Source organism: Trypanosoma grayi, assembly GCF_000691245.1.
Source record: "Trypanosoma grayi strain ANR4 Tgr_740_V1, whole genome shotgun sequence".
In the NCBI taxonomy this organism is placed as follows: Eukaryota; Euglenozoa; class Kinetoplastea; order Trypanosomatida; family Trypanosomatidae; genus Trypanosoma; species Trypanosoma grayi.
Genome location: NW_008826359.1, coordinates 1 through 8,548, shown reverse-complemented (window position 1 = coordinate 8,548; position 8,548 = coordinate 1). Strand labels below are relative to the sequence as shown.

The following is an 8,548-nucleotide window of genomic DNA, read 5'->3' as shown; positions in this document are numbered from 1 at the left end:
CCCGCCACGGTGCGAAGTCACCGCCATCGACGCAATGGCGGCAGCAGCAGCGACGAGGACGAGGACGAGGAGGATATGGACGACGACAATGAATACGACAGTTACAGTGACACGGTGGCGGAGGCGCGGAGGCTGCACCGCCGCATCCCCACCAACAACAACGGTAACTACCGTCGTCAGCTTGCTGCATTTCTGGCGCGGAACACGAGTGCCTTCCACGTGCCCTTGGCCTCACTCGTGCTGAACGTCTTTCACGTCACTGCTGATGCTGACATGGGTACAGCTGTTGAAGAGCGGTGCGTCACAAGTGCGCGTGTAGAGGCTTACTGCCGCCGTGGCGAGCTGCAGTGGTTCACCGTCGGTGAATCGAAGCGGCACCGCAGTCTGCTCGAGTCTAAATGAGGTGGGGACTTTTTTGAGGAAAGACAGGACACGTATGCAACTCCCTCCCTCACTGCGGGCATTGCGGCTTCTGCTGCTGCTGCTGCTGTATACTTGTACCCATATGTGTTTTCTGTGTGTGTGTATTTGTATGTGTCTGTGTCTCTTCACGCTGTCTCTCTATCCCTCTATGTCTGTGTGTGTGTGTGTCTGTGTTTTCTCCCCAAGGAACGAAGAAACAAGGGTCTTGCACACGTAAACCGGCGGAGCAAAGCCAGAGGAGAAGGAGGGAAAGCGACTGCCAGGAGTGAGAGCCCGCGAATAGAGCAGAAGAAGAGCAAATCAGCACATTTGAAGCTCTTGAGGGGGTGGGTTGGAAAAGAACAGCGGACTGGCTGTAGGACTACACCAGCAACAGCAGCAGAAAGGCGAGAGAAAGAGGTAGTGTGTCTGTGTGTAGTTGCGGCATGCCCGTCATATATCTGCAGGCCGGCGATGGCACGAGAATTGCGGTGCCGGAGGAGGCCGCGGCGCTCTCGGCCGTCGTGCGACGTGCGTTAGACAACTGGACGGAGGCGTACGGCCCGCCGCCACCCCCGCCGGAGGATGACGACGACGACGACGACAACGCCAACACGAACGGCTCCAACAGCAGCAGCAGCAGCAGTGACTCGGAGCGCACACCCGACCGCATCAACGACGACGACGACGACGACGATGAAACGAGTCGCACACGCAGTGTCTTGGGGAACCCAGACGATGATGACGACGGCACGGAAGAGTACCGAAACAATAATAATAACGAGGATGACACGGACCGCACGGTGAGTATTCTCGATGAAGAGTGCGGCAGCCGCACGCCATCGCCGTGCCCCTCACCAGAGACGCCGACGCGAACAGCAGCCACGACGTCGCGTGGCCGCAGAAGAGCATCGCGACGTGGCAGCAGCGTGAAGTCAAAGCGGGAGAGCCACGAGAATGGCTCCGCCACGCCGGAGCACCTTGTTCTGCACAACAGCAACAGGAGCAGCAGCGGCAGCGGCAGCAGAGAATTGGTTGCGGTGAATAAAGAGGACAGCGCCACGCCGAGCACCCTCGACGAGGAGGACGTCGACAACGACGACGACACAGAGCTCGACGAGTCGTCGCCGCCGCGGCAGCTGCTCAGCACAAGCAGCGACGCACCGCTGCTGGCAGAGTCCATCTCACCCACCGCACATGCCCGCCCACTCACGTCACCTGTAGCCCCCACCACAGCAGACGCCAGTGACACGCATAATAGGAGGGACGGAAGCGAGAACACTGGCAGCACCGACAACCTGGTCGAAGCCAACGCCGCTCCGCCGTCGTCAAGCGGTGGATCAGCACCGGTGGTGCGTCGGCGCGACTCCGTCACCGTCTTCGCCGACGTCCCCGCGGCGGGCGACGAAGAAGAGCGGTTTCTCGGCGCGGACCGCATGCCTCCACTTCCGCCGCCCATGATCTCGCCGCATAGCCTCACCAACGATGAGCATGCCTCCCCTAGTAGCTATCACCAGCGCACCCCTTGCATGATCTGCGACGAGGACGACGGCCTGCTGCTCGGTGGGAGTGTCGCCTCGTCCATTAGCGAAGATGTGACGCCACATAATAGAAGTAGAGAACGAACGTCCCCTGCCAGTGGCGCTGAACCGGCAAGCCCGAATGCACTGTTTAGTGGAAAGAACACGGAGTTCGGTGGCGCACATAGTGGGCGACATCGGGCAAGTCTGCGTAGCAACACTTTAGATAATGCGGGTAGTAGTGGCGGTGACGCTGCGGCTTGTGGTGTCGGTGGCCTAGTGGAAGACGTGGTAGCTGGACCTCTGCATCAGTGCGCCCGCATCACTGATAGGGAGATAGTTATTGAACTCCAGAGCTGTCTGCCACCAAACTTGCCTCATGCTGCTGGTGGTGGTGGAGCGGAGGAGGCGGATATTCATAGCACGCCTTTACAATCCGTCTCGCAGAGCCAGACGCTGTGCCAGCCATCAGGCCGCACGTCACAGTCTCCAACACCGCTTGTCAGCGTGAAATCCGGGGTGAGCGGCAGCACAAATCAAATGGACTCCGCCATGCGCACGACAGGAAACAATGAGGATGAGAACCAGCAGCCACAACGCCCGTCCCTCGTGTCGGACGCGGTGCAACTCTGCGCGGAGTACCTGCGCCACTTTGCCGGCGACGGACAGCAGAAGGAGCGGCTGCACCCGACACCGACACCGGAGCCACTGCCCGCCCCGCTCGTCTGCTTCCTCACGCCGTGGGAGCGCAACTTTCTCTACCGGGGCATCCTTGGCCACACGGACGAGCAGATGGCGCTCGCAATGGCCATCACGCAGCACGCGCCAACGATGAGCTTCATCCACCCTGCGCCATTTCTGCGCAACCCTGACATCTGCACAGCACTGCTGGCCGCGCCGCCGGCTTCCGGCCGCGTCGCGCTGCTCGTCGACGTTATGCGGGCGGCGGGGGTGCTGCAGATATCGTCGCTTCAGAACCTGTGCGCGGCGTGGTGTGCTGACTTTATGATACGTGTGAGCTACGCTTCAATCGACTACTTCGAGGCGGCAGCGCTGGTGAGGCAGTGCTTCCACGTGCGCAGCGACTGGACGAAGCGGGAGTTGGACTGTCTGAAGCTCGAGAATGAATGGCCCGCCAACGAGGAGGAGTAGGCCCCCCCCCACACACACACACACATACATACACAGAGAGAGAGAAACATATGCGGCGGGAGGGATGCGGGTTTGGTTGCCATTTCGGATGCGAAGCCGCCGCACCGCACGCTGGCCACTCTTCTATTCCCATAAGAAGCCGAAGAGAACGGGGGGCATAGAGGCGCAGCAACTCCAAAGAGTGCGAGAGGGAAACAGGCGAGAGGTGTGGGCTGGCTGCTGCGGGGGTGTGTGGCGGGTCTGTTGCTGGGGTCACACCCAAATGCACAAACCCGCAGAGAGGAAGAGGGATAGACAGCGAGGGAAGAAGAAATACATATATATATATATATATATATATATATATATCTGGGAGAGCGAGAGAGAGGGAGAAAGCAAGAGGTGACAACAACAAAAACCGTGTTCCGTTTGGCTGGTTCTGGTGAGAGCGCTAGACGGGTTTCGTAATGTGAGAAATGACGTGACCGCTGGAGCCGAGGAGTAACGAGGAAGTGAAGCATAGCAAGAGATGCGAAGAGAAACTATGGGGCGAAGACTCCAGAAAAATGACGCAGAGAGAAGCAAATGCCTTTTTGTGTGTGTGTCTGTGTGTGTTTGTGTGCAGCTGTGGGGGGGGGNCGTCGCTGCCACCGCCGTCTCTCCCCTCACCCCCTCACACGTGCAGTATGTTGGCGTGTCGGTACAGGTCACGAAGAATGCGGGGCAGCGAATCCTTTCCTTTGCATCTCACCAAGAGCGGGGGAGGGGGGGAGCTGCTACAGCTAAAAACAGAAAAAACGCATTTCGGTGCGACCCTACCCAAATGAAGCCTCTTGGCGCTCAAGCAGGCAGACAAACGCGCGCCTGCACACGCACATGCAAAGAACAAAGATACACATACACCTGTCTACCTTCGCCTCACCTATGTGCCTCTATGCGTTGCAGCTGATTACGCTGCGTGTACGGACGCTTGCTCCTTCACTTTACCCACACACACACACACACACAGATATATATATATATATATACTCTCTCTTTCTCTTTCTCTCACTCTTCCGTGTGGGTCACTTCGTCCCTATCCATTTATCCTTCTATCTATCACATACACCAATTCTCCTGAAGTTATTCTGCGGGACCAAAGGGCACAAGAGTCAGTGCAGTTACACGTGCATACATATACATACATACCGTGAGGGTTTGCGTGTGTGTGTGTGTGTGTGTGTGTGAATATATCTTTTGGAAGGAGTTCGGGGGTCAAGGAGGAGCGACTGTTGAACAGAAAGGCACACACGTGCAACGGTAGCAGTGGCATGTCTGTGTGTGGCGTGACGCTTGTTTCGGCTGACGGTGTGAGTGTCACGGTGCCGGGCGCCATCGCGTGGCAGCAGATCGGCCTGCTGCAGGGCCTCGCGGCGCTCGACGAGGGCGGCACAACCGAGATGCCACCGGTCGAGCTCGACTTCCCCGCCGCCGTCGTGCAGGGCGTGGTGGCGTACCTCGTGAACCCCGACCGGCGCGTCGCGGAGATCCCGAAGCCGCTCACCGCGCCGGTCGACCACTTCGCCAAGGCGTGGGAGATGGACTTCGCGCGCGACATGGAGCGGTGCGACTTGCTGCTGCCGCTGCTGGAGTGCAGCTGTTACCTGCGCATCGACGCGCTGCATGGTCTTCTCGCCGCCTTCGTGGCGCAGCGCATTGAGGAGATCTCGAAGGCCGCGCCGTCCATCATGGAGGGCGCCGAGCGGGTGCGGCAGTACCTGCACCTCGCGAATGAGTGGACGCCGGAGGAGATGACCCATCTCGAGGAGGAGATGCGCTACGCGAAGGAAGTTGATCCTGGCGCGTACTGACACCGCAGGGGAAGCGCATCACACTATTCTAAGCCGTCTGTCGGTCTACCCCTTCTTCCGTGTAGCTTTTGACTCCTGGAGGGCGTTTAGTTCCATGTGCGTGTGCGAGAGTTATTTAGTGCAGGCCTGTATACACGCTTGGCTGAAAAGAAAAACACGTTGGTCGGCGCAATGGTGGGCATATGTGGATTTATTTATTTTTTTCGCATGTTGATCTCCCCCTTGTGTCCCGCTACTTCTGTGTGTAAATACGTCGTTGTTGCTTCTCTTGTTGTGTCGTGTGTGTGGAGGGTGGTTGTGCCAGAATATATTTCCGTAGCGATGCCTGTCGGTGGCTTCTCTTCACAGCGCAAAGGGGCTGTGGGGCAGGGAACAGACGTGTACTGCGAGTTGCTCTTTGCCGGCTTCCCTCCGCGTGGACATCAGGCGTCATTCACCGCCACATTCATCCAAGGCTTCTTCACCCACTACGGTGAGGTGCGGCACTTCATATACGACGCGGACCGCGGGATCGGCAGCGTCACATTCGTCGACGGCGAGGTGGCCGTCGGCTGCTACCTCGCCATGCACCTCTCCCTCCTGTCACCGCCGGGGAGTGAAGGGGACAATAAAAACAACAACAACAACGGCAGCAGTACGGCCGAGCTGTTTCTCATTTACCTGGAGTTCGCGCAGTTCTGTCCGTTCGTTAACCCAAGCCTGCTGCTTGTGGGAGAGTTGAGCCGGCGCAGCCTCCGCCACAGCGCGAAGCTGGTGGCGCAGCGCATCGCAAGTAGCAGAAAAAAGAACCGAAACAGCCCCGTGGCGGCGTCGGCGGTGGCGGCGCATGTCGTGGTGATGTGGAACGATGCCGATGAGAAGAAAAGGGGAGGGGCCGAGTCTAAGGTGCGGCTTGTGCGCGATGGGCCGCACTTCCCATTGGCAGACGCGAATGCCATCACCGCGCTTGATAGGGCGCTTTGGAGCGCCCTTAAGCCCGACGGTCCTCCCAGTGCAGCTGGTGACACCGTCACCGTGCTAGATCTCTGGTGGGAGTACTACCAACGCTACGTGGTGCACAAGACAGAGCCGGAGGCGAGTCGCATCAAAGACCCGTACTTCAATTACGCGCAGAAGGCGACAGTGGCACAGGAGATATATCAGGCACTCAAACTGAGCCGAGAGGATGCTGACGGCGATGTGCAACACGCTAAGGCGGTGGTGGGGCGTCTCACAAGCGATGACGTGTACCACAGCGTGTGCGGATATCTCTGCTTCAAGCTGTGCCTCCGCAACGACCCGAGCTGGGCAAGTCTCGCGCGCGATGTCGCCGCCACTGGCGGTGCGGCAACAGGAATTGCCGCTGGCACCAGCAGCGAAGACGGAAGTAACCGAGATGATGTGGGAGACGATGACAAAAGGGTCGAGGCGGCCGAGGCCGCGCTGTTGAAGTTACCGCTCCTGCAGGCAGCCTCCAATCTCATCGACAATGTCCGCTTCCTCCGTCGTGTTCGGTCTGGCGAGGTCACAGCCAATAATAGCCCAGCAAAGGCGAATGAAGAGAACGACACATCGTGGAGAAACTACCCGACTAGCAGCCGCCGAGAGGAAGAGGACTTCTACATGGAGGTGCTGCACACTCTGGATGGCTTCGCCCCCTCGGCAAAGGCCGTCTCGTTGCTGTCGATGTGTGAGGACCCGCATACCTTCCGCGATGTGAAGGGCCACATTGGGTGGGACGAGCTGCACAAGAAGAAGAAATCCAACTGGTGGGTGATGTGCCAAGCAATCACAGTGGCGCTCCTGCTGATGGCGTTCGCGTCGTGGATTTCGATGCAGGTGGCGCGTTGGATGGGCATCACGCACTTCGACGGGCCCCGAAGCGTCGGCAGAAGCGGCGCTGGCGTGCCGTTCCGTCGACCGGAAATTAACATCCGTCTGGAAGAGCTCCGGGAATTCTGAGCCTCTGCCCTCTCTTATTGTGTATCCGCAGAAACATATGTACACAAGCACTGGGCATGGATTTATATATGCATACAGGCATGGAGGTATTACATCTCCGATTTTCTTCTGCCGGTCTCCGTATCGCCTTGTTTATTCTCTGTCTACATCCGTTTGATGCGCTTCTCCGATGTTGTTGTTGTTGTTGTTTTCTCCACTTGCATTGCAGGGTTCTGGCCGCTTTTTCGGGATGCACGCCCTATGGATTCGGCTTCTCTCATGAATTGAACGAGGTGCGCTGCTCGAGGTACAGGTATCTGTGGCCGCGTGTCTTTTTTCTTGTGTTTGGCCACCGTTGCCGTCATCGTCGGGCGCTACTAGTTGGCCGTGTGGAAAATTGTTGACACGGCAAGTGGGGAGAGGTCGGTCCGGGATGACGACGGCAAGGAAGCTAGCAAATAGCAATGGCAGTGCCAGTGGCTGGAACCAAGTCAACCGCATCGTTGCGCTCCTTATGCTCTTTCCACGGCTGCCGGAACTTTCCCACGCTCTCTCCGAGTTGAAACGGCACCTTCCATTGGTGCTGGAGTGCGGAAATAGGAGTGGCGTTCCTCTTGATGACGCAGATCACGTGTTTGTGCACCCGCTTATCGCTCAATAGTCCGCGGCACAACCATTCTCCGCCATTTGACGCCGAGTGTATGGCATACGTCAATAGCGATAGTGAAAATATGCCATACAATAACGAGGATAAGGTGCTGGTAGGTGCGGCGGTGCCGGTTACAGATGAAACGCCACCAGAGTGGTCCTAGTCGACTCCTCTGGTGGAGGGAGAAGATACAGCGCCCGGCAGATGTGGTGAGCACTGCGTGTGAGAAGAGCAGTGGCAGTGTTCAGTTGGCGAGGGTCGTTGCTCCCAATCACCAAAGTGAGTGCTCCTGGGAGCAGCTGGTGCGGCAAACGGCAGCCGATGAGGATACTGCTCTTGGCGTGGAAGAGTTATTTTCCTCGAGCCTGCCGGTGGCCTTTTTTTTTCGCGGGTCGTGCTGTGGCTGAATCCTGTGGAAGTGATAGAGTCCGTAAGGGTGAAGCTGATGGCCATGGTGGTCTCTGTGACGGTGCCTCTTATGCTCTTTTGTTGCGTATGATTTGTGTGGGTCCGGCACACCAAGAGTGGGACTTTTGTGTCTGTGTGATGTCTGCTTTTTTGTTCAGTTGTCGGTGTCGGTGTGTGTGTGTCTGTGTGCTGCCATGCTTGTATATGTTGTATGTATCTAAATATAGTATCTCTCTTCTTGTGCCTCTGTAGTGTGGCGACAGCAGCAGCAGCAGCAGGGGCGAAACCAATAGAAGCAAGCAGCCTCAGTAGCAATCATCATCACAGCAGCAGCTTTGGCATGCCGCCGTTGAACAGCCGCGCGACGCGGCAACTGGTGAAGCGGCGTAATGTGATCCCGGGTCCCCGCTCGCTGCACCGCGGCATTCACTTCCACGAGAATGAGTCGTTCGTGACGTCGTACAAGCAGAACACGAAGGCAAAGCGGAATGACCACCGCGAGCTGCTCGTGCACCACCAGAAGATCAACGAAGAGCTGCAGGACGTCTACGCACGCACTGCCGCCCTGCACGGCGAGAACGCCACGATGGAGGAGCGCATCGAGGAGTCGTGGCTGCGGTTTGAGCGCATCGGCGGAAAGCGGCCGCCGGGCGCCACGCCAGCCGCAA

General features: G+C 58.0%; 6 protein-coding genes across 6 annotated transcripts; all 6 read left to right on the top strand.

Moving 5' to 3' along the window:
• Window positions 1-75: 75 nt before the first annotated feature.
• Window positions 76-402, top strand: DQ04_07401050 (hypothetical protein; the record flags this gene model as incomplete). Its single annotated transcript, XM_009315149.1, has 1 exon — window positions 76-402. The coding sequence occupies one exon, from the start codon at window positions 76-78 to the stop codon at window positions 400-402; it is 327 nt and encodes a 108-aa protein (XP_009313424.1).
• A 446-nt stretch (window positions 403-848) lies between these two features.
• Window positions 849-3,074, top strand: DQ04_07401040 (hypothetical protein; the record flags this gene model as incomplete). Its single annotated transcript, XM_009315148.1, has 1 exon — window positions 849-3,074. The coding sequence occupies one exon, from the start codon at window positions 849-851 to the stop codon at window positions 3,072-3,074; it is 2,226 nt and encodes a 741-aa protein (XP_009313423.1).
• Window positions 3,075-4,363: 1,289 nt separating this feature from the next.
• On the top strand, window positions 4,364-4,903 carry DQ04_07401030 (hypothetical protein; the record flags this gene model as incomplete). Its single annotated transcript, XM_009315147.1, has 1 exon — window positions 4,364-4,903. One exon carries the CDS (start codon window positions 4,364-4,366, stop codon window positions 4,901-4,903), a length of 540 nt encoding a protein of 179 aa, XP_009313422.1.
• A 321-nt stretch (window positions 4,904-5,224) lies between these two features.
• Window positions 5,225-6,844, top strand: DQ04_07401020 (hypothetical protein; the record flags this gene model as incomplete). Its single annotated transcript, XM_009315146.1, has 1 exon — window positions 5,225-6,844. One exon carries the CDS (start codon window positions 5,225-5,227, stop codon window positions 6,842-6,844), a length of 1,620 nt encoding a protein of 539 aa, XP_009313421.1.
• A 412-nt stretch (window positions 6,845-7,256) lies between these two features.
• DQ04_07401010 (hypothetical protein) lies at window positions 7,257-7,484 on the top strand (the record flags this gene model as incomplete). The annotated part of the gene is made up of 1 exon (XM_009315145.1): window positions 7,257-7,484. The coding sequence occupies one exon, from the start codon at window positions 7,257-7,259 to the stop codon at window positions 7,482-7,484; it is 228 nt and encodes a 75-aa protein (XP_009313420.1).
• Window positions 7,485-8,091: 607 nt separating this feature from the next.
• On the top strand, window positions 8,092-8,548 carry DQ04_07401000 (hypothetical protein; the record flags this gene model as incomplete). Its single annotated transcript, XM_009315144.1, has 1 exon — window positions 8,092-8,548. A coding segment is annotated over one exon (457 nt), but the record flags the coding sequence as incomplete, so codon positions are not given.